General features: G+C 56.1%; 1 protein-coding gene across 1 annotated transcript in view; it reads left to right on the top strand.

The window, feature by feature from the left end:
* Positions 1-4315: 4315 nt before the first annotated feature.
* RNF213 (ring finger protein 213) overlaps positions 4316-24872 on the top strand; it is a 101073-nt gene continuing 80516 nt past the window's right edge. Inside the window, 2 exon segments of the mRNA XM_014550960.2 lie at positions 4316-4600; positions 12710-12870. Of these exon segments, the coding sequence (XP_014406446.2) occupies positions 4471-4600; positions 12710-12870 (291 nt within the window). The 5' untranslated portion in view covers positions 4316-4470.

The following is a 24872-nucleotide window of genomic DNA, read 5'->3' as shown; positions in this document are numbered from 1 at the left end:
ACCCCACCACCCTCCTCTGCCTAGTCCGTCTCTGTCTGCTCCGGGTTCAGCGCCGCAACGTAAACTGCACCTACCACTCCCCTTGTATTTTGTCCTTTTCTGTCTTACTTTCCAAGTATGTTAGATCCCCTACGATGTCTATATATTATTTTATGCTAGACTATCATTTTTAAAAATTGTGTGCCTGTTTCCACGCACACGTTTTTTTGCACTGATGCACACCAGGGAAACGGAGGGGTTTTCTCTGTGGGTATTCACCTGGCTTTTCTCTCTTTGTCTTTTTTTTTTAATTTTTAAAATTGAAGTGTAGTCAGTTTACAATATTGTGTCAGTTTCTGGTGTGCAGCATAATGTTTCAGTCATACATGGACATACACATTCCTTTTCATATTCTTCGTCTTTGATGAACTCGGTTCTTTCGGTTGCTAACCATCTTTACTGGTTTAGCTGGCATGCTGACAGGGCCACTTACAGCCAGGTTCCCAACACCTGGAGGTAGACAGTGTCAAGAACCTTTCTCTTCTTTGGAACACCTGGCAAAACAGGATGTCCACACTGACCACACCACACACTGATTTCTCCGGAAGTAGGAAGCCGAGGCCCCCTGTGGCAAGCGGGCTTCCTCTTCTGGGTGTTGAGTGTTAGAGTTCCAGTGTCACTCTGAAATCTATGCCTGGAAGCGCTTGCTACAGCCCCGGCTTCGGGCAGCTTGGCCAGACTGGACTGCACAGGCGAAGGCAGACTCATTAGAGGAGGCGATCTGACAATCCAGCCGGATTGTTCCACAGTTTCTTGAACCACAAACTAAGTGGAAGGCAGGGCAGTGACCCCCCCACCCCCAGCCCGTCTCTCTAAAGCTGGATTTTTAAAATCTCTTTCCTGTTTCATGATTCCTCTAAGCAGTGGACAAGGATGCAGAGAAGAAGGTGGAGGGAAGATACCCCGGGGCCATGAAAATGGCCTTAAAAATCCCAAAGGTGCCTCCGTTCACGGGGTCTGATCTCTCACTGGAAGAATTCTAATTCCTTAAGGTAGTGTTGGATTTTACAACTAAAGTTGCTGCACCTGGAGGTCAATGTGTTTTCTCAGGCCACATGGTGTGTTCACTCTGACAGTGATGACCATTCTGCTGGCTCTGTAGTCACTCCTGGGCACTTTGGGGCTGGCCCAGGGTTCTGAGGTACACGGCAGCAAGGTCCACAGGTTCCCACTCTGCCAGGCACAGCCGAGCTCGGCTGGCATCTCTCCAAACTCTCGCGCTGCCTGAGCTCAGAGACGCCGAGACTGAATGACAGGTAGAAGCCAGCCCTGCAAGGGGTAGGCAGCGCAGGAGGGGGCCCCAGGAAGGACAGAGCTCGCTGTTCCCAGCCCAGAGGAAGGACAGCGCGACTGGAGGGTGTGGGAAAGGAGAGGGTGGGAGAGGTGGGTGGGAACCCAGTTAATAATGATGGCTGTCCCGACGGGCGTTTTGCAGCCCGTGGGCCTGCACTAGGCTCCCAACAAGCGCTCTCAGGCCCATGCTGGTTGGGAGGGGTGAGGACAGGGAGGAGTAAGACAGACCACGTCCATCAGGCACTTTGCCTGGGGCCTGGATCACCGGCGTTCGCCCCAGTAGCAGCTCTCCAACAGCCCTAGGAGGCGGGACTATGAGCCTGACAGATGAGAAAACTGAAGACCAGAGGGAGGGGGTACAGAGGCAGGCTGGGGTGGTGGCTTCTAGGTTATCAGTTGCCAACAGAGGGCGGTGTGTGGGCCGCTGGGGTCACTTAATCCACACAAGGCCTCGATGCGATGGGGCAGGTGACCTCCACTTTGCACCCGAGTGGCCTGAATCTCGGCTGAGTGACCCACCTCGTGTCCTCGGGGCTCCTCCGAGAGCCGACCCGCGCCCACAGAGGCAGAAGGCACCTCCCTGGAGGCGGGCGACTTGGCCGGGCTCCGGGTCCACTGGGGGGCGCCAATCGACGGGGAATTCCGGCCACACCCGCGCCAACCCCGCGGAGCCGGCAGATGCCGGAGGAGCCGGACCCAGGACTCGAGAAACGAAACCGCGCAGGCCCGCGGCGGTGCAGGCGCCGGAGCCGCGCAGGTGCCAGCTGGCGGGCAGGGCGGGGACGCGCCGCGCCGCTGCGGGGTCCGGGCGCAGGTCCGCTGGACGCGGGTCTCGGTGGGCGGAGTGCGGGTTTACAGGGAGGGATGCTGGGTCCCGTGAGTGTGGGGAGCAAGTGCCCGTGGGTCCGGGGTGCCCCGCGGGTCGGGCTGTGGGCCCCCTGGGTTCGAGGGTGTCTCCCGGGTCGGGGTGCGGGCCAGCGGGGCGGGGGTCCCGCGGGTCTGGGTCTGGGTGACGGCGGCCCGGCCCGAGGCTCTGCCCGGGAGCGGCGCCTGCGTCCTGATGCGCGCCGTCCGCCTGCCGGCCGCGCCGGGCCCCGCCTTCCGCCCCTTCCTGCGGCGCCAAGTTTCGGTTTCCCCGGGGGTTCCTTGTCCAACCTCCTTGTCCAACTCCGCTCTTCGGCTGCGCCCAGCAGGTGTGGGCGAGGGGCGGCCCGCTTTCTCAGCATCCCGGCGACATTCCCGGGGGCCCAGCCTCGGGCGCGGAATACTCCCCGGCCGGGAAGAGCCCGGCGCAGGCTTTGAACCCGAGCCACGCTGCCCGGGGAGCGGGCGCGCAGAGGCTGATAGCGGACGGGGACTGGCAGACCTGAGGGCCTGGGCCTCTATCTCGATGGAATCCTTCGTTGTCAGTAATTACAGCAACGGAAAAGTGATGTTGCGAAAGATACCCATATCTTTATTTCATAGTAACTTTTAGGAGAACAGCATTCACTGCCCACATCACTGCGCTTCCCAGAGTGCAGGGTTCTTCCCGGCTTACCAGGGCTGCCCGCGGTCCCGGGCCCAAGGCCAGGCTGGCACCTCTCCGATAGTGGCCTTGAGAGCCACGAGTGGGGTGCGGCCGTAGGGAGGTGGAGGAGGGCTGAGGATAAGGGCGTGTGAGGACGGTGGGGGCCACCACCTGGTTTTCTTTGGTGGTGGTTTGGGGGATGTGGCTGGGAAAAAGGGAGAAGGGGAAAGTCAGGAAGCTGATTGAATAGAGAAGTGGTGGTGCTGGCCACTCACGTCTACCCTTAGACCCCTGGTGCCCAGGAGGAACAATAGGACACTTGAGTGAGGATTTCTGATCCCTACTGTGAGGTTCCTGGCCTGTGGGGAAGCAGAGGTTGGAAGGAAGGACTTAGGAGAAGAGAGAGGCCTGGCCGGGGGAGTCACTGAGAGTCTGAGTGAGAGTGTCCAGACCACAGCGGCAGTATTGCCCGAGGCCGATGGAAGAGAGGGGGCGGTGGGGGGCAGGGCCTGGAGAAGACCTCGCATGCTGACTACTTTCGATGAGTCCCTGCAATGCTCCCCAGGAGGCCACCACCGGGGACACCAAGCTGTGGTGGCAGACGGGCACCCATGCCTCAGATGAAGTGAGGAAGAGAGTGGGATGCAAGGGCCAGCAGCAGGGCTGGAGCAGGGAAGTGGCCACCCGGGGGCCCTTTGGGTACCCTCCCAGCAGACAGAGGCGAAGGAGCCAGCTCGCCACTGCTCAGGCAGAGTTCTTGGGACTGAAGGCAGCAGGAAAGGGAGGCAGGTGGATCTCTGTGCCCCGGGAGCCAAGATGGCTGTCTCCCCACTCTCACCATGGATGCACTGAACACCTTCTGGAGGCTGGGTGGTCTTGGCCTGAGTCCTGGCCTTGGCATGGCCCTGACCTCGGTTTGCTGTCACCCCCACGGAGGGTGTTTTGAGGGCTGGGTGGTCAATGAGGAAAGCACGGGTTTAGTAGGTGGCAGCCCCCGTTGTTAGGAATCTTGAGCCCTGGCTCCTAGCTGCCAGCCCTGTAGCCCTGGGCAGCCCCGTGCAGGCCGGTCCCTCCCGCAGGCTCTGACTCAGCCATTTGCTGCTAGCATTTCTGCAGAGGCACAGAGAGGCCGAGGCCCTTGCCCGGGGAACTTGGCAGGTACCTTCAGCCCATGTCTTATCTCAGGTGTTTGCACAAGCTGTGCCTCTGCCTGCCCGCCCCCCACCCCCCAGTCTGCACTCACCCGGCTCAGCTGTCCTGGCTCCCAGTCTCAGCTGGGCGGGACAGTTTTAGACTCACTGAGTGGCAGAGAGCTCAGGAGGCTGGCAGGGGGAGGCTGGCAGGCGGCGCCTGGCAGGGACAGCAGAAAAGGAAATGGGTGCTGGAGCCCCGCAGGGCTCAGACCAGGAGGGTGTTGGAAGGGGAGGCCTTGGGATGAGGCAGGCTGTGAACACCTCTGGGGAGGCGATCAGGCTGGGTTTCAGTTGAGCAGGGAGAACTTCTGGGTCGCGGTAATTTCAGTTTCACAGAAAATGAAACTGAAGCAAAGCTATGGTCACATGACAGGAGGCTGTGTATAAAGCTGGCTGCCTCGGGACACTTGCTCTTGGTTCCAGATCTTCAGGAGCATGCCAGCCTCGGAGAGTCCCCTCCCTGGAGGCATGGAATGTCGTAACTGCCGACATATCTCCAAAGAGGAAGGTGCCAAGTTCTGCAGCCAATGTGGACACAAGCTGCTCCGTGTAGCCCCCGTACCAGGTAGGGCCCTGAGGGGGCTGGGGATGCAGTGGGGGTCGTGGGGGTGGGCAGGCAGCTCAGTCCTGCCTCTCTTCCTAGAAATGGAGACTTCGGCCAGCAGGCAGCCCAGGCCAGCAGAGCAAGGTCGTCTGTGGCTAAAGAACTCTTTCTAGAAGAAGCACTTTTCTTAGAAATACAGTTTTATCTGTCCCTTTGCTGGAGGCACCTGTCACTTTTTAAAGAGTTTCAATTTCATTTCTCGAAGAGAACCTGGGGTTCCTATTCCCCTTGGGAATGGGAAGTACTAGGCTGAGCCAAGGAATCTTAGAGGATTTCAGAGGGTGCTGCCTGGAAGTGGCATCCCAGCCCACCTGGTGGGGTGAGGGGTCTTTGCGGCTTGCACAAGCCTCTTCCTGGTGAGGGGCGGCCGGTGGGCGCATGTCAGGAGAGCTGTGCCAGGCGGGCCTCACCTGCTGACTCCTGTGGTTGCTTGATTCTCTCCGCGACTGGGACCTTAGACTGTCTCCATGCCCCTCCTGGTACAAACTCAGCGTGCTCTGACCACAGGACCCTTGCACTGCCTGTTCCCTCTGCCTGGAACACACCTTTCCTCAGAGGGCAGCACAGCTCCCTATCCTCTCCTTCCAGTCTTTGCTCCACTATCTCCTCTCTGGAGGCCCACTCTGACCCTCCATCCCTTCGCTCCCCGTGCACTTCCCCAGGCGTCAGTCCTGGGAGCCCTCGGACCACCCTTGGTGGGGCTTCAGAGACCTTGGTCCTCATGTTCGCTGTTCTATTCTGAGCCTCTTGTATGTGCGTGGAACACAGTAGGTGCTTGTAGTAACTGCTGAATCAATCAAAGAAGGTGCATTTGAGTTGGGGGTGGGACGGACATCCCCAGTTCTTTGATCGTTCTTGTTTCTGCTGCATTTGTGCGAAGTGTTCACGTTACACATGCTGTCTCTGGACTGTATGAAGCATGAAGAGGTGGCGACTTTTTGTTGCTGGGTTTTTTTAATTTTCTTTACTGCTAACCTTTCAGGAGGGCTCTGGCTGAAAGTCAAACCTGAGGGTTCTGTCTTTTCTTCGGGAATACACAGGGCTCAAGGGGTCACACAATCACGCACTTTGTGGGCAGCCGAGTGTCTGTTCTCATCATCAGCTCCTTAGTCCAGGTATCAAATCGTGGCGTGGCTGAGGTCTTTGGTGTCCCGGCAGAATTTTCCACCTGCTGGGGTTCCCCACCCCTGGTCACTAGAACTGACTGGGGCCTTGGGAGGAGGGTTTTGGGGGGCCTCCAAGACTGAAAAAACAAATAAATCCAATGGGCTAACCTGTGATGTGCCTGACGCTGCGCTGAATACTGAGGGGGGAGCTGTCATCAATTCCATTTTAAGATGCCGAGAGTGAAGCACAGAGAGGTTAAGTAACTCACCCACAGTCACTCAGCTAGCAACTGGCAGAGACAGGATTTAAACTCAGGCAGGTGGCCCCGGAGCCAGAGCCTTTGCCCTGGAAGGAAGCTGCGGTTGAGGGCTTGCTGGCCTCAGCGTTATCGGGGAGGAAGAAATTTTCCTCTCCCTTCTGGTCCTTCTGGCTGGTCTCAATTAAGTTGACATGAGACAGACTAACAGGAGAAAATCAGGGCTTCCTTTGAGTCTCAGGTCCTGTGCCTGGCCCTCCAGAGACTGACCCCTTTGGGAGGGTCTCCAGGAAAGCTGGCTCCCTCTGCTTCCCTTTAATTTTGTGCGAGGGGCTTTCACAGGGCTGCTGGTTTGTTTGCCAACAGAACAGAGGAGAAAGCCGTGTCTGAGAACACAGATGTGTGGCATTTGCACAAAATGCCGTGGGCGGTAACCTTCCAGGGTCCCACCAGTCCAGGCGGGTAGGGAGAGCAGGCAGGGCAGTGGTCCACCTTGGCCAGGTCAGAGGTCACTCCAGGCCCCCAGCCCTAAGCAGGGCATGGTCACTAACCCTCCCTCTGAGCTGCTTGGCGTGTCTGCCAGCTCGAGGGCCGAAGGCCCTGAGAGCTGTTGGGGGTTGGCTGGCTTCTGGGCTGCCCACCTCTCCTCTGTGAGCGCAGTGAGCGCTGGATAGGGCCATTGTCCTTAGGGCTGGGTCACTGGGCAGGGGCAGGAACCGAGTCCTGGTCACTCAGCACCTCATCACAGGGCTGAGGACACAGATGTTGAATGGTGAGACTGCCGGGCTCCTGACCCTGATCGTTCCGAGAGCCTGGGGCTTAACGGGCCACCCCCAGCCACCCCCAGCCACCCCACCCCCACCGCTTCATGCCTGAAGTCTTGTCTGATTACTCACACCCCAGCTGAGCCTCTCTCATACAAGAAAGGAAACTGAAACCAAGATGTTGGGAGACTTGGCTGGAGCTGCTAAGGGGGTTATTTCTGCCTTTCAGCTACTTATAGGTCTGCCAGGCTGCCCAGCCCGTGACCCTGGGTGTCCTGGATGCTAGGCTGCTTCCGGTGCTGCAGGTGCGGCCCATCCCTCTGGAACTCGGGCAGCGCCGGCATCCATGGAGCCGGGAGAGGCTGCAGTGCAGCTGTCCAGAGCTGCCGGGACGCCTGGGTTGGGGCGGTCGTGGGAAGCCACGTGGATAAAGGTGTGAGAGGGGAGTGTGTGGAGAGTTCCAGGCCACCCTGGGCATAGGTGGAGGGTGGTCACCTTTGCCAGGGTGATGCTGGTGCCGTCTGACGGTGGAGCAGGGCTGATGCTCGCCTGGCCTGATGGTGAGGGCTCTTAATGCCAGCAGGTATAGCGGGCAGAGGGAAGGTGGTGGTAAGGAGCCCCTTCCCCGCTCCAAGTTCCCGGTGTTCTGGCAGGTGCCCCGAGCAATCCAGGTGGGACCTCCCCCTTGAGTGCTGGGAGGTTATTTTGTGGGGGTTTCTGGGCAATGTATTTATTCTTTTATTTTCTGCGTTTTCCAAGTGTTACTTGTCTATTGTCTCAGCAGCAGCCCGAGAGCCCAGAGGAGTCCAGGAAGGGCCGGGGGCCGCTGGGGGAGCTCGAGAGGCAGCTGCCGTGGGGACAGGCTGCCCGGGATCGGGCTGTGGCAGTGGGGGGCTCACTGGCTAGGGAAGGAGCCTCCCACCTGTCCTTGCTTGTGGGCCCACAGATGCGGCCGCTTGGTTTCCATGGCTGCAGGGGAGGAAAACATCTCCGTCTTCCCTCCTAAATTCTTTGGCTGGTCTAAGAAATCGATAAAAGACAGATTAACATTTCATACGTACAGGAGCCCCATAAAAATAGGAGGCCCAGAAGGCAGCCGGGTGCCTGCAGCTTCTGTTAACGTCCAGGTCTGGGGATACAAAGGGGAGGGGAGCTCTTCGCAGGAAGGCAGAGGAGACGTTTGGAAAACTGGGGTTGCTGTGTTACGCAGATAAGTTTCTTGGTGAAAAGGCATCTCTAGTAATGGTTCTTTTCCTGGTACTGGCCCCCTTACGGATGGAAATTTCGGATGGAAAATTTGTAAATTAATTGTCTTTAGCTGAAAGTAATCCTTGAGCCAAAGTGGTGTATTTGGTGGCGCTCACTGCCCCTGCCCCCGGGCCACCTGGAGGTGGGAGGATCGGGGGCTGGCAGCGCTGTGTTCTTTGGGGTGGCTGGTTTTGTTTTGTCTTCTAATTGCGGTAAACCATTTAAGACGTATGATGGAAGAAATTTTCACAAACTATGGCCCAGGGAAGTCGTTCGAGCTTACACCTGACTCAGCCTGAACTTTGTGTGAACTTGACCGGCCTGACTCATGTCCTGACAGACAGACGTCACGCGTGTGCTTTAACCATTAAAGACCCCATTCTAAAGATAAGAATAAATACCTCCCTCTCCGTGGAGTCCATGTCAGCACCCCCCAGGCTGAAGGCTCCCCTCCCAGAAATCAGGGTCACGCGGCCTTGCTGTATGCATGCTGATCTTGAAGGGAGGGGCCCCTGTCCTCCGAGCTGCTGCCAGGCTGCCTCCCGGGCTGGATGGATAGTTCTCGGTTCGACTTCAATAAAACTCTCTTCTCCTCCTTGTTATGGATTGGTTATTCGCGTTAACACTCAAAACTTAGCCATTTTAACCATGTTTAAGTGCACAGCTGAGTGGCACTAGGCACGTTCACAGTGTAGTGCAGCCGTCACCCCCACCCGTCTCCAGAACCTCTTCATCTTCCCAAACTGGAGCTCTGTTCCCATCAGACACTTGACTCCCCTCCCTTCCCCGGCCCCTGGCACCCGCCATCCTGCTTTCTGTTTCTTTGAATTTGACTGCTCTAGGGACCTCATATAAAAGCTTGAAGCATGCGTTACTTTCTTTAGTCTTCAGGGCAGGGCAGCTGCAGCCCCCATTTTCCAGCTGAGGGCGGGGCCGGGGTTGCTGGGGCTCCCAGCTGGCTGGTGGCCGACCCAGGGGTGCATGCGCTGCAGACCCAGGGCTCATTAGGGAGCCTCGGCCTTGGCGTCTGTGCGCCTGACTGATGTAGCTTGAACTAATTTCCTAGCAGTGATTTGGGCTTGCCTGTGAGGCCCCTGCCCTCCTCCCCATTCATGTGCTGATGAGCCATTGACCGGATTTGGGGATCTGTCTGAAGGCCCTCTCAGCTCTCTGGATACCTGTGTGTCTGTTTGCCTGCACGCACAGCTGTTTCGCAGCGCCGCTGCGGGGGAGGTCATGCTGCCCCGCGTGCGTGCACCTGGCGAGCCCGTGCCCCACCTGTCGGGGGACAGCGGTATGCTCCGCCTGCAGGGTCTTTGAGGTTCACTTCCAGCCATGCCCGCTCTAGCTCTGGGCCAGTCGGAAAGGTGGAAATGGTACCTCTTGGTTTCACTTCCTTGATTGGTAGAGAAGCCAAGTATTTTTTCTTTTCTGTTCTTTGTTTCTTTTTTATATATGTATTTATTGAAGTACAGTCAGTTTACAGTGTTGTGTCAGTTCCTGGTGCACAGCACAGTGCTTCAGGCACACATGAACATATGAATATTCGTTTTCATATTCTTTTTCACCACAAGTTACTACAAGATACTGAATATGGTTCCCTGTGCACTACAGTAGAAACTTGTTGTTCATCTACTTTATACATAGTAGTGTGTATCTGCAGATCTCGAACTCCCAATTTATCCCTTCCCACCCCATTCCCCCTGGCAACTGTTTGTTTTCTATGTCTGTGAGTTCAAGTGTCTTTTCAAGGGTTAAGAGCTGACTTGTAATTCTTCTTCCTTGAACTACCTCTTACTTGCCTTTGGGAAACTGTCTTTTTTAGATTATTTGTACTGATCTTCACAGGCACTGGCTGTTGATATTGGAGGTGACCAGGAGGACTATGCGAGGTGCACACACCCGTGTCCAGACGGAGGGGCTCCGGTCTGCACACGTCTCTGCATCTTTCCCAGTTCCCCGCAGCCCTGCTTTGTCCTTGGGTGGCTGCCCTCTCAGGGGCAAACTGGTCCGACAGTTTCTGAGCGCCGAGCATAGGGTCTGTTTGACTGAGAGGAAGGAGCTGATGGGTCAGAAACCCCAGGGACCAGCCCTGGGGCCGGGTTGTCCCGCCGATCACCGGTGCCGGGGAAACGCCAGCTTCTGATTGGACCAGGCTAGTGGGGGGCCGCCCCCGCTGTGGAGGCTGGAGGAAAGGAGAGGGGTCCGGATGCCCCGTTTGTCACCAAGGGCAGCGGCCCGGGCTGTTGTGCCTTACGAATATCCTCCCAGCTTTGTTTAGTTCTTTGGCCTTAAGGATCATAGTGTGTTTGTAGACGTCCTGTTAATGAAAATCATCCAGTGAATGGGTCCTGAGGGCTTGTGTGTTCCAGGAACAGGGAAGTCCAAGGAGAACAAAGCCACGGCTGCCTGCCTTCCTGAACTTACAGAGAAGGGCGGTGGTGATGCAGGAAAACGGACGTGGGGCGTTAGGAGGGCCTAGTCCCAGGTCTCTGCTGAGCCCCTGGCACGTGCCCCGCCAGGTGTGGGTCCTTGGCTTCGTGCAGGAAAGAATTCAAGTGCGAGCCACCGTTGGGTAAAGGGAGGTTTATTTAGAGAGACACACACTGCATAGAGTGTGAGGCAAGAGAAAGGCCAGGAAAGAGGTGCGGGAATTGGGTGCTCAGGTTGAAGTGAAAGTAGGCACACACTCCACAGACAGAGCGCGGGCCGTCTGCAAAGGGGAGAGAGAGCGCCAAGGGCCGCTAGGCTGGTGGTGTCAGTTTTTATGGGCTCAGTAGCTTCACACGCCTACAGGTGGGACCATTCCAACTGCCCTGGGGAGGGGGCTGGGATTCCCAGGACTTGGGCCACCGCCCATCCTCTGGCCTTTTGCGGTCAGCCTCGGGGCTGTCATGGCTCCTGCTGGCGTGTTATTCGATCACCTGTTACAATGAGCATACAGTGAAGCTCAAGGTCCGCTAGAAGTCAAACCTCTTAATCCTTAAGGACAACTGGGAGGTGAATCTTCCACCATTTTGGTGTTAAATTGCTGTCATTTCTTGAGTGGCTGTGTCCTGCCCCCTTCCCTCCTGTCTCGGTGATAAGACTGGGAGAGGCCCTGGGGCTTGGGGCTCAGGCTAAGGGAGGCTTTTAGGCGGATAAACCACCTGGAGTTGAAGGAGGAGTAATGAGATGGCCACACTTAGGCTGACAGACTGCTTGTTCTTCTGCTCACCCTGAGAACGGCCACACACCTCACCGGCCAGCTGCTACTCGCAGCTCCAGGCCGAAGCTATTGATCTTACTGTTTGTACTTTATTCCGGTCGTTGAAAGTGATCATCCTGCTTGGCCTCTGAGTCCTTCTCCAAGGACAAGGGCACAGGACTGTAACCTTGCAAAACAGCCTGAATTGCCAAGAAGACCACACCTTGAGTGCTTAGATTCTAGCCTCTGCAGAACTGGTCGCCTGGAGGCATCATGACGCTGCTCTAAGTCTTCTGATGAGAAAGTGATTCTGTTGCCTGTTTCGATGCTTTACTGTCTGAGCTGTGGCTGTGTACCCACCCCACCCCATCCCCAAGGGGGTGCACAGTGTTGAAGGCAGCAGCCTGCTGGGAGTCCCCTTTGCCCAGCGAGGTAATAAAGCTCCCTCTTTTCTTCTAAGCTCCAAAACCCGGGCTCTGAGTCATTTGGCTTGTCAGGGACGGGCCGATCTTTCGGCAGCAGAGTGTGTGTGTGTCTGTGGCGGGCGGGGGGTGGGCACTGAGACCCTGATTGGAAAATGGAGGCCCCTGAAGGGCTCCTTGTGGGCGGTGGGGTCATTGTGTCAGGCACTCGGTGCTGTATTGATGACGGCTCTAAATGAGGTGTGATTCTGGAAGCAGGCCAGCCCCCAGGGTACACAGATGGCCAGGGAGGTGTTGGGAGACCCCAGAGAGAAGGGCTGAGAATGGGGCACCCACCCCTGAGGAGAGAGAGGAGCTGCTTTGGGGAAGGGGGGACGCGTGGCCATTCCGTTTTGGAGCTCTGCAGACGTCAGGGTCCGGGTGGCTCTGCTGACGGGGACACAGGGAGGTGCTGGACATTCAGAGCCCTCGCTCTCTTGCTGGGTTGGGGCCAGGATCCCGGGTCCCTCGTGCCCACCCGACAGAAGAAGTTGTCCAGGTTCGTTACTGAACGCAAGCGTGTGCTCCTGACACACAGGGAGGCCGAACACACGGAGACGTCAGTTTGCAGCAGAGAAAGGTTTATTGCAGGAGGATGGGCAGCTCGTGCAAAAATGTCCCTGAAGTCCCCAGAGGGTTTCAGCTGCACAATTTGTAAAGGCCGGCTGAGAGGTGGGCTTCCTACGGTGTGTGATCACCTGCACACAACTCTCTGATTGACGGTGATCAATCCTTAGGTGCCGGAAGGTCTGGGGGCTGAGTGCTCAGGATCATCAAGTAGTTAACTGCCATTTCCTGGTGGTTTTAGCATCTGAAAAACTCTGGAAATATGCATCAGACAGTTATTTGGGTCCTTCCGAGAGGAGCTGCAGCAGAGGCTATGGGGGAGGGGTCTGTCCCGGAGAGGCCCGTGGGTCCTGCTGGGTTACCTGCCCCACCTGGAGCAGGAGAGGACTAATCCTGGACAACGCTCGAGGGAGGAGTCCGAGTCTTCCTTCCTGATGTTCACTTTTCCGAGATGTGACCCATGTGCATCTGCCTTTGTAGATTCTGAGAACAACCTCAAGGCGACATCGGCCCCAAAGGGAGAGATGGAGGGTGGACAAGAGCTGATGGAGGACAGCAGCTCTTTCTCATCCCTGGGCTCAGATGATTGGCAAGAAGCCCCAGGCAAGCCCTGTTCGGAAGCCTCCTGGCAAATCCAGACGGTGAGTGCCCGGCCCCTGGGGAAGGGGGTCTGGGAGGAGCGGTTCTGTCCATCCGTGCTCTGCAGGGACGCTCTTTCCTGCTGTGGTTTCCTCGGTGGCTGAGCGAGATCCCCACGTCCGTATGTCCTCTCCAGGACGGCCTCCCTTCCCTGCTGTCCAGCCCCTTGGCCCCTGCGCCCTGGGCTGTGGCACAGCTGCCTCCTCGTGCCTGATTCCTTGCAGGATCGCTGTGTTCTTGCCGCTCTGGGGCCCCACCTCTTCCTCCTAGCAGACTCAGCGCGCGTGTCTGCCAGAAGCTGGGGCTCGGCAGGGTCTCGGTGCCTGAGCTTCTGCCATGTGGGTGTCTGGCTCTTCTCTGGGCCTTTTGCATGGACTGTGCAGGCCCTGAGGTGCCTCCAGTCTCCAGGGGAAAGTCGGATGGAGGGTGCTGGGGAAATGCTGCCAGCCAGACGCTCTTCTTCAAAGAGGAGCCGAATCCTGTCTCTCGGTGACGGTCAGACCCCAAGAGAGCCTCTCCTAAGGGACCCAGGCTGGAGCCCAGGTGAGGCTTGCAGGGAGTTACCTGGACAGATTCAGGGAGGATGGTGGGGGAGAGGTCCCCGCGCCAGAGTCCAGCCTGTCCACACGCAGACGGCCGTGTCTGCTCCCAGGTCTCCTGCAGGACTGACCAGGACAGTATCTCTTTGTCTGGGTGGGCTGGTGTCCTGTCTGGTCCTCAGTTGTTCCCTGTGGCTGGTGGGGCGGGAGGTGCTGCGGCGGCTGTGTTTGTGCACACTTGTGAGTGTGCGTGTGTGGTAGGTACATGCGTGTGTGCGTGTGAGTGTGCGTGTCCTGCCCCTCGGACAGTAGTCTCCAGAGCAGCATGGCCAGCTCCGAGCCTGGGCCATGAGGGACACTGAAAATTTGGGCAAATTCTCGAAGTGGATGTCAAGGAACACAGACCGTTAGGAGGTGAATGCACGTGACACTGCGATTGAAAATGGTATGGAGCCCAGCAGGATTAGGGCTTTTTTTTTTTTTTTTTAATGAAGGGGTGGTAATTGGGTTTATTTATTTATTGATATTTGGAGGAAGTACTGGGGACCAGGACCTTGTGCATGTTGTCGACTGAAATAAATGCACAACCTGAAAGATGAGAGTTATGTTTTCTTTGGCGGGAGGACTCTGAGCCACGATGACAGCCTCTCGGATGCTCTGAGGGACTGCTCCGAGGGACTGCTCCAAAGAGGTAGGGGAGGGGCTCGGATATACAGGAGCTTTACAACACAGAGCAGGTAGTTGGAACAATAAGATTGCTTTTTATCTAAAGAAAAACAGGCATCTCAAGTTAAAGAATTTAGCACTTTTCTCTGTGTGGGAGGAAGCAAACATTTGGGCTCACTGAATTCATTCGTTTGACAAGCACCTAGCTATGGAAGGCCAGTATCTTGTCCTTGATTATTCTGAGTCCCCTCAGAGGGCACCACTGTGAGTGGCTGCAGAGGCCGGGCTGCAGGCTTGTCTTCACTGCTGGGGAGGGGGCGGGTGTGTGGCAGCGGCTGAAGACTTGATGGCTTCAGCGTTCTTCGTTTACTGATATGGTTTGCAGTATTTTTCGTTCACAGTGCCAAGCATGTGCTCTACCACTTGAGCTATACCCTCCTCCTCCGGGGCTTTTTTTTAAAAACCTTGATAGCATATGTTTAAGGCTCTATTGGAAGAAAAAAAATGAGCAAAAAATAACTAAGACAACTGTGAAAAATAAAAGCCTTGAGTGGGACTTGCTGTACTAGACAAACAAAAACATGTTACAAAGCCAGTCATTAAAACAGCGAGTCCTGGGGGGATCAGCATTCTGGACCGACTACCCAGAAACAGACCTTGACATGTACAAAGCCAGCTGGAGAAAATATACATGGATATTTGTCTGACCCACGGATGGAAAAAGATTTTCTAGTAATTAAAGCGAAGTAGAAAAATATAAACAAAACATCGGTGTACTTGACTCTCGAAGTCTTAGTTAAGACAACTGAACACCTCACATGAGAAGCACAAATGAAGGGCAAACAATTTAAGAACTGTACGGAGAAAAGATTTGTATTTACCTACAAATTTTTTTAGCAAAGAATGAGGCGCCTCAATATGTCAAAAGCTCTTAGAAATCAAGTACAAAACAGAAATCTCCCCAAGAGAAAAACGGGCCACAACAGATACTGCAGACCATTTAGAAGATTGAAATGCCACTAAAGGCATGAATGTCCCACGTCTGAAATCACACACTGAAAATTAAAAGAGCTTCAGGGTTGTATATTAAGCCTATCAAACTAAAGAACCGGTTTATTTATCTATTTTTATATCTAATGGCTAACAATTGCGAGTCTCAATCTCCTAAACTTACTCCTTTAATGAAAAAGAGTATGAAAACAAATGTATGTATGTGTATGTGTGGCTGGGACACTGCGCTGTGCACCAGAAACTGGCACATTGTAACTGACTGTACTTCAATTAAAAAAAAAAAAAAAAGGACTGATTTAAAGCCAGCGTTTGTAGCCATGGGACAGGGTTTCTCCCTGCGAGTGAGAGTCATGCGTTGGGGCCACCCAGCAAGGCAGGTGCCTTTGACCTGCTGTTCTGCTGTTCTGATTTTAGTGTAAGAAAATAACCTCAGAAAGGCATGTGAGGGTTCAGCAGAGGATTTCAGTACAGCCTCAGTGTTTCATGGCCAGACATTGGAGTCCACCTAAATATTCCACCCTGAGGGTGTCATGTGTATCATTCTTGTAGCAGGAAGCACGGTGGCCTCCAACTGTTACTTCTGTCAGAGATTAAAGATGTGAGGGAATTCTTTTTTTAATGTTCTTTACTTTTTTTAATTGAAGTATAGTTGATTTATGGTGTTTCAGGTGTACAGCAGAGTGATTCTGTTGCACGTATGTGTCTGTTCTTTTCCAGATGCTCTTCCCTTGTAGGTGGTCACAGACACTGAACACAGTTACAGTAGGTCCTTGTTGTTTACCAAGATGTGAGGTAGGTAGATAGACTTAACTGAGTGACGTCAGCAAACAAGGCAGAGAAGGGAACTCCAAGGGCCTGTCCCCCCAGAGAAACACCCCAAAAAGTGAGCAGAGCTGTAAGAAAAAGCTTTATTGGAACTCTGGAAAGTAGCCCAAGGTTTGCAGTAGCCAGGCAAGTGCAGGATCAAGAAAAGGGCTTGGCCGTAGGAGAGCTCTGAGGTGCTGCGACTGAGCCGTGCCCTCCCCTCCCGCGGGCAGGGGGTCTCAGGATGTAGGCTGGTTCTGGTGTTCTGACGTGGGCTCCCGGCTCCAGAGGGGCCGAGCAGACCTGTCGCCAAGGAAGTGTGCTTGTCTGTTATGACCTGTCTGGGGGTTCCCGGAAGGAATGTCCCTTATCTGGAACTAACTCTCTAAGGATGGAAAAGCAGCTGTGCGGAGGGTGTCCCTCAAAAGCGCTGAAGGCGGATGGAAAGGTCCTGTCTGCCTGGTGGAAGGTGCCAGCTGGTGTCACCAGCAGACATGCTGGAAGCCTGGGGTGCAAAGCCAAAGGTTCCTCTGGGGAATAAGATTTTGAAACGGCTGCCACAATTGGTGGGCAGGGAATCTAGAGAAAGCCACATGGATGCACAGGCTCCTTCTGGAGGGACGAGAACGTTTGAATTAGACGGAAGTGACGGCGGTGTGGCGCTAAAAGCCACTGAGCTGTGCGCTTTGAGGTGGTAATTTCAGGTTAGGTTGCGACCTTCACCTCAGTATGAGAAACCTGCATAGTATTGTCACAGAGGGGATCTAAGAACAGAAGCCTGAGTGTGCACGTGCCCGTACAGGACAGGAGGGCAGAGGCAGGGAACAGAGGAGCGCTGGTGGCGTTGTCTGTGATCAGCTCACAGGGGCTCCTGGGACCAGTCCCAGTCCCTGCAGTGGCCCTACGTAACCCCGACAGGGAGTGGTGTGCGAGTTGTCGGAAGGGCCTGCGACGTCCTGACAGCAGTGGGAAGCCGCGCAGGGGAGCCAGGGAAATGGCCAGAACCAGGCCCCAGGCCACTGGACTGGCCTCCTCCCAGCCCAGCAGTCATGGCGTGGGTGCGGGGTGTCGGGGTTTCAGGGCCGGTGGGGCGCTCCCGTCCTGCCTGCCCTTTCTTTGGTGGCCCTTTGATGCTGACTAGCTGGGTGGCTTTGCTGGTTCTTGCTTCCTCTTGAGAACCTGATGGATTGATTCCCCACCCCCACCCCCCGTCGCGTTAGCGCCCCACCCACCTTCCCCACGAGGAAGAGACGCGCTGGATGGAGCCGCCCAGGGCTGGGGGGTGGGGTGCTTTGTGCCTGAGCCCTTCTTACCCACGGGGCTGTGCCAAGTGCCTCTCAGAGAATTCCTCTTGCACGCAGACTGTCTTCCCTGCCTGACACTCCATCAGAGGCTGGTGGCCTTCCCCTGGTGCCTCCCCTGAGGGCAGTGCCCGCCTGAGGCCCCATCTGGGAGGCCCAGGTACTCCATGGACCCACGTCCAAGGGCCTCACAGACCTCTCTCCTCATCCGCAGCAGCCGTGGTACAGGAGCTGGGCCTTGGTTTTGGGCCCAACTGCCCTGTTACTGGGCCCTGGCTCTGCCCTGTCTTGCCTGGTGGCCTGGGGCACATTAGCAAGGCCCTCTGGGCTCATTGCTTCCTCAGACGAGGAGGAGGCAGGAGGGAGGAGGGGATGATACAGGGCCGGCTCTGTACCTCCCAGGGTGCACCATGCCCGGCATGGCCCCCACCCAACCCCCATGGTTCCCGAGAGGCCCGGAGACCTGGCCTCAGGTGCTGGGCTGCCTGCCCCTTCCAGGAATGTCCCCACAGCTGCCCAGACATTGGGATGGCGCTTAGGGAACCAGGCCCCAGGCTTGCTTGCACACTTGCAGGCACCAGCTCCAGCGTGGGGCAGTTCGCTTACACGGATTTGCTCCATGCGCCCACCTGCAGGAGCCCCTTCTTGGGTTCCCTACACCCAGGACCCTCTGCCTGCTGAGCCTGGATGCCCAGAGGAGCTGGGGAGCTGGCTCAGCCCTAGCACGAGGGCAGCCCTGCCTGGGGCCTGAGTGAGGAGTCCGTTAGGTTCCCCTGGAGCGGTGCTCGTGGTCACCCTGCCCTGTCTGAACATGTTTCAACAGGGAGTTGCTTCAGAGGGTTTTGTAGATGCAGGAGACGGCACATCCGATGAGCTGGAGGCGGCCAGTTCCTCTCCCTGCAAAAGAAGAAAAGAGGATGCAGCCCTGTTTGAGGTCGCTGACGCCGCCGAGCAGGTAGTTTGCCTAAGTGGTGGAACACGTGCCTCCCGCCAAGGCTTGCATGGGAACAGCCCACGCCCTCCCTGACTGCTGTCGGCTGGCGGGCGGTGCGCCTCCTGCATACCCGGACTGGTCTACGCGGTAGCTGTTGCCTCTGTGTTTGGCTCTTGTGATGCTGAGATGTTCTGCTGACATTAAATTTCAGCTTTATTGTGTGTGACCCCCATTCCGCCATCCATCTTTTTATTTATTTATTTTTTTAGGGGGTAATTGGACTTATTTACTTATTTTTAGAGGCGGTCCTAGGGGTTGAACCCAGGACCTTGTGCGTGCTAAGCATGCGCCCTGCCACTTGAGCTGTACCCCATTTGTTATTTATTTGGCGACTGTCTCCTTTGGCACATGGGAAAACTCATCCCGAAATCTCCACAGGCTGCGCAGGAGTCTTTTAACGGAGAAGAGCGGGGGCCCGGGTCTCCCCTGGGCCAGGCTCAGCCTCTGCTGGGGCCTCTGCAGGACCCCCTCCCTCCTGGGGAGCTGCGGCCGCCAGGGCCTGGGGCCGTGGGCCTCTGTTCTGCATTCTGGCTGTGTAGCTGGAGCTGCTGACTTCAGTGTTTGGTTTCTGGAAGCTCAAGTCCTGACTTCTTTCACTTTCTGTAGCCTTTGGGGAGTATTGTGGGCTTCACGAACAGTGTCAAAATGGAAACTAAGCTAATACTTGTCCTGAAAGCGTTTTTGCTCATGAGGAAAACCAGCGAGGCCTCAGACCCTGAGAAGCAATGTTTGCGGAGCCTAGTTGTAGTCTTTCACAGAGCGCAGACTCTCTCCTGAGTCAGGTGGCCACTGACTCATTTAAGAAAGATTTATGGAGCAGCAGCTGCCAGCGGGGCACCAGGTGTGGGCTTTGCCTCTGGGCTTGAGTCTGTCGATCAGTTGAGAGCAGAAGCACCTTGTAAATACAGCAGACATCAGCGCACGAGCTGGAATTTCAGACGGAAACGCGGGGAGGGTGAAGAGCTCATTCATCACCTACCAGCACAGGAAAGCCAACCTGCGAGTAAAGTTTCCCCGAGGAGAGGGTTCGTAGCATGAAGAGGCCAGTGCTTGGCTCAGATTTGCACATCCACTTAGCCAGTTAGCGTGTAGACGTAGCACCGCTCCCAGCAGGTTTGGTTTGGGGTTGTTTTTGTTTGTTTGGAAATTGACAAAAGATGATCTCAGGTCCATCTGGGGTGGAAGCTGGCGAGAGTTCCTATAGAGAAAAGCTGAACAGTCAGTGGGAGATTTGACACCAAAATGTGCTGTGAGCTGCAAACATAGCGACACAACAACCTGACGGAGCAACAGGCACGCAGCGGGGAGCACCCGGACCCACGTGTGCACGCGTGCGGCAGTTTAGCTCCTGATGAAGGTGGTGTCACGAATCTGAGAGTCGAAGCTGTGTTGAGTGAGGGGTGTCTGAGCCACAGCTCACCATTTGGAAAAAGCGACTCTACGCAAACTCAACCCTAAAATAGATACCAGATGGGTTCACTATTTTAATGTGAAAGACACCCTGGAAGATCTAGAAAACAGAGGCGACTGTTTATCAAAGTAGACACTCACAAGCTTCACCGGAACACCTGTGTGAATGCTGACGTGGCCGTGTGGGTATTCCAGGTTCTGGGTCCCGGGGGACCACTGGCGACTGTGGGAGGCAGGTGGCTGGAAGACTGCAGTGAGCGACAAAGGGTTCACAACTGCAATGCCTAATTAGTCCTTTCAAAGAAAGAAGACATCAGCGCACTAGCGGAACAATCGGCATCAGAGACAGTGCACAGGAGACAAGGAGAGCGGGCAGGGAGCCTGGGGGAGAGCTCGCCCAGAAGGGTGAGCAGAGGAGAGGCGCACCCACCTCCCCGGAGCCGCACGTTGCCTCTGATGGGTGGGGTTTGATTTGTGTTAAAAGAGGGTTTGGGCTGGTGGCTGCCGCCCCAAGTGATGTGAAGCCCACCGGTTTGCTGTTTGGGGGCTGGGCTGTGGTCTGGGGTCCACGCGGAGGGCTGTTATCGTGGTGTCACCCTCTCCCCCAAAGGTTGTCTTCCAGGAACTGGGGCACATCCCTCCAAGGGTCCTTCCGGCATTTACACAGCCACACCTCCCAGGCCCTCCAGGTTCTGCAGGGTCGCCCACCTCGCTGTGGCGGGAGCTTCATTGTTTCTTCCCTGCTGATGGTGCCCCTCCTTCTGGAAGGCAGGCCTGATGCAGGTTCCCTGGGGAGGACGGCGGGCACCTGTCCGCAAGGTCCGAGGCTTCCTGCCACCCCCTGTGATGCCCCGAGGGATGAGCACCTGCCACGCTGGCCCCCCCCCCTCCGTGAGATGCCACGACACGGCGGTCTGGTGCCCTGAGGACACTGTGGCCCAAGTACGTCTACCAGAGCCTGACGTCTGATGCCACCAAGGCTGTTAGAACATTGCTTACCTTGACTTACTTGGGGCTACTTTAAAGTTTGAGCATTTTAACCATTAGGAATATTTCGGTTGCAAAAAGTTGAAACCCTGACCCAGGTTAATTAATATGATGAAGAGAATTGTCACTCACATAACTAAGAAATCCTCGGGGAGACCTGGCTGCAGGAAAGGCTTTATCCAGGCACCTAGAGGATGTTCCTGAAGTCCAGGTGTCCCTCTGTGTCTTCGCACTGCCCTCCTCATGTCAGTTAGCTCCGCAGCCTCTCAACCGCTGTTCCAACACTCTGGACCTTTCCACAGCTATTCACCTCCCACTGCATTGTGCAGGGGCCAAAAGAATGCCACCTCTGGGGCCCCTGGAGAGAGAAGAGGAAGCATCCCTGAGGGGAAGCTGCCTTTGATTCTGAGTGACTCTGATTGGGCCACTGGCTGGGGTGAGGCTCACCCTGGGGCTGGAGTAGAGTTAATCCTGCTTGAACCGCTTGGCTGAGAACGGGAGGTTCCAGGGACCGTTTCCTGGAGTCGGGTGGGAGGGTGGGAGCAGGACACCAGGCAGCGGGGAGGCAGGGATGGTCTGAGCACCTCTCCGAGGCTCTGGAACTGGTCCAGTCAGGCCCCCAGCAAATCCAGCAATCCCGCGGTTCCTTGGGCAGAGATTCTGCTGCATCTGTTTCCTGACAGTCTCTCACTTCCTCCTCCCGGTCCCTGTGGTGGAGTCGTGGTCGCCTTTGCAGCTGGCTAGCGTGTAAGGGAGGGGCCGGCACTGATCCTAGTGACACCTGTAGTTAGGGGCAGCCTGAGCTTTCTGGTTCCCATCCCAGGTTCTTTTCTCTTGTTGCTTCTGCCATGCCACACCTGAAGTTTATAGAAAGGACCCCCCACCCACCCCCGCCCCGCTGAAGCATTGCCCACGTGCGTCTGCCTGGTTCTACAAAAGAGACGATGGAAGCTGAGAAAGGTTACTTGGGTCTGGAGAGGGCGGGAGGGAAGGCTGCAGGGGGGCTCGGGCACTGCCTGCGGGCTAGAAGGACGTGCTTGATCAGAGGCCGGGTGGAAAGGTGCCGCGGTCCTTGCACAGCACTGCTGTCAGTGCAGGCGGGGCCAGAGGACCCCGGCAGGTTTGGGCTCACCTGTCAGCCTCGAACACTTCGGTCTTTGTCAAGCAGCCTCGCTGACCTTCTGTCCAACTAGTCAGTGTCCCCACCTGTCACCCCCACATCCTGCCGTGGGTGCCTCCTCGGGGTCCCCAGCAACACCCCCTGGGTGCTCCTGACCCAGCACTCAGGTGAGTGAACGGGGCTGGCTTGCCTTCCCCCAGACCGGGGGTCTCCTCTCTGCTGTCTGTTCCTGGGAGGCCTTTTCTTTTTTTTAATGGAAAAACATTCATTATAAAATCAGGTATATTTTGACCCAAAAAAGTCTGCAAATTAACAGACTGATTTTTTCCTGGTCCGTTCTCATTAGGCAGGAATGAGAATAGCCCGTGTGTGTGCATGTGGAGCCTTTGAATCAAGGTGTGACTGGTGTCGTGTGAAGTGTGTGTGCGGCCTCGTAACCCTGGCCAGGTCCCCAGAAAGCTAGCTAGCGTCCCTTCCGCGTCCGCAAACTCTTCATTTAAAAACTGTTTTAATGAAATATTAAGCCCAGCATAAAGGGCGTTTGTAACACAGATGCAGGATTAACAAAGTGAATGCTCACCCCCTACCTAGGTCTGTCATAAGTTATGCACATCATCAGAGCTCCTGGGGTCTCCTCTCACCCGCCCCCGCCCACTTCCCACTCCCAGGGGTCGTGACCCACATCTGTGCCTGCGTTCCCAACCAGTGCTTAGTTTTGGCGCACGTATTCCCTCCAGTGCAGTTAGAATTACAGAGCACGATAATTAAGAATTTTGATTTTTGTCAAGGAAAAAGTTAGGCTTTAGCCCCAAGCCTTGCTTTACAGGTGTGCCAGCAGCCCTGACCGTAGACCTGTGGGGGCACAGGGCACACTCACACCCCCATAGATGTGCGTTGAGAGAACTCCCAAGTCGCCTGTGCAAAATCTAAATCTTACTCTAAAAGTTTGGAAGCAGCTTCTGAAAAGCACAATCAAATAGGAATAAGAAAAGGAGGAAACGAGGTAAAGCGGAGAAAGGCAAATTGCAAATCAGAAGTCAAATCCTGTCCTTGGATCTGAGCACAGACGGGGCTCTGGGCGAGGGGAACGTACCAGGCGCTGCAGCGGGGAACGCGGCACTTTCTGAGGAATGTGCTGAATGGGACAGAAGCGTGGGGGCACCTCTGGGGGGCCTGGGATCGGTCTGGACCCTGTGGCTGCAGCAGTGCGGAAAACAAAATAAAGGTGTATTGAGTTGTAGGGCGACGGTTGCTAAGGAGGGAAATACAGCAGGTGGAGTTCTGGGAAGCTCTGCTCTCTTACTGAGGGTGTCTGGATGGTCTGCTGGGGTGCGGGGCAGGGCACTAGGTGATGGAGGTGTCTGGGGAAGAGCCGGCAGGGAGGCGGCCTGATTGTATGACTCAGTGAGGACCAGAGAGCTCAGGAGGCGGGGTCCCACCTGCACGGCCACGATGGGCCATACACATGGGCAGAAGGAGCCAGGGAGAGCGTGGCCCAGAGCCTGTTCTGGGGGGCAGGGTAGACAAGTTTGAGCAGGTGTAGGACTGGCTAGTTTGAGTAATCTTGGTGGGCTCTGGGCTGTGGGGTTGTCTAGCTGTCCTGTACCTGGCCCCTGGGTGCCGCAGGGCAGGACATGTTGGCGCGCGGAGGGAGAGGTCAGGGGCAGGTCAGGGGTGTTGGTTGGTTTGCGTATGAAAGGTCTGTTCCTGGGGAGTCATCTAGTCCCTCTGGGAATTAGCTCACCTTGGCGGGGCGGCCTCTCTGGGACTAGTAAGGCCTCTGAAAGCATCTTAAAATATAGAAAATTAAAAAACAAGATTCATACCGGAGGCCGGGGCAGGACAGGAGTGAGTGAAGCTGGCAGGTGGTGAGGACCGATCATACAGGGTCTTCTGGCCACGCAGAAGCTTGGGTTCTGGGTGAGCAGGTCAGCCTCGGGGCAGCCCGTGGCACTGGCCACTTTCACACAGGCGGGACCCGGGGATCTTTGCCAAGTGGGCGAGACTGCCTTCTTGGACTCAACGTTGCCTCTTCCCTGGGAAGCCTCTGAGTCCTCCCACAAGCTGCAGCCGTCTGCCTTTAGTCTTTTCTCTCCCGCGAGACCATCAGCTCTATGGGGGAAGGAATCCTTTACTCTCTTGTTCCTTGTGCTTGGGACAGAGGTCCTGGCTCCTGAGTACATCACTGTAGGACAGAAGTGACTTGATTTAAGCCAGTTTCAAACTGAAGAAGGAAGAGATTCTGCAAAGGGCTTGGGGTCATGGGTCTGCACGCAGCCTTCTGTGGGTCGCCCCCACCCCCGCCGTGGTGTCCAGGGCGGCTGTGTGGGAGGGGACGCTGGCGCCCAGGCGCCCGGACCAGCTGGGTCAGAGCTGGGCACGCAGGGTGGGGCGCTGCCTGCCCTACTGCCCACAGCGCAGGCCTGGAGTGGCAGCAGCTCTGTGGAAATGCAGAACCTCGGGTTCCCCAGATGTGCAGGTTGGCAAGATCTTGAGATCTGTACGTCCTGGAAGCTGGAGAAGTGACCACCTTAAATGGCCTTCCTTCAGCCTCCTTCCACCATGCCGTTGGCAGGTGTCTATGCCAGGCCGGGAAGCTGCCCCCCAGGGGCGGCCTGTGCGCGTCATGCTGGTCGTTTCAGGCAGGCTGGCAGCAGGTCAGGTAAGGACTCTTGGAGAAAATCCAAGAGCTGACCCAGAACAAGGCCGCCCACCCTACACGCAAACCCCGAGGTCTTCATTCTCTCCCTCCCGGAGACTCAGCCCAGGCGGGGTTGGGGGGTGGGGTTCACAGGTCACTAGCACTTAATGAACCAATCCAGCCCCACAGGCCCTTGAAGGGCCCGCTACATGCACGCCACGTCTGATTCTGAAGTCGGGGACTCTGGCCTCTGAGTGAGGATCTCCACGCAGAGGCGGGACGTGCCAGCGCGGGTGCAGGAAGGAAACACTCAGACTTCTGTTCGTGTTCTCGTGTCTGTTTTGTCCGTGATACAAACCGCGCAGGAGTGTATTGTTCCGGGGCCTGCACGTGCTGTCTGATATTTGAAAACCGTCCTCACAGGAACATCCCATCAGAAGGAATTGCACGTGGGGTTCTCAGCTTGGATTTGGCTGAACGGAGCGTGTGACCTGCACGTGTCCCTCAACCCTGTTCACCACTCCTGTTCAC

Source organism: Camelus ferus, chromosome 16 (assembly GCF_009834535.1).
Source record: "Camelus ferus isolate YT-003-E chromosome 16, BCGSAC_Cfer_1.0, whole genome shotgun sequence".
In the NCBI taxonomy this organism is placed as follows: Eukaryota; Metazoa; Chordata; class Mammalia; order Artiodactyla; family Camelidae; genus Camelus; species Camelus ferus.
Note: the sequence above shows the minus strand (reverse complement) of the source record. Positions and strands in the feature narration are given on the sequence as shown.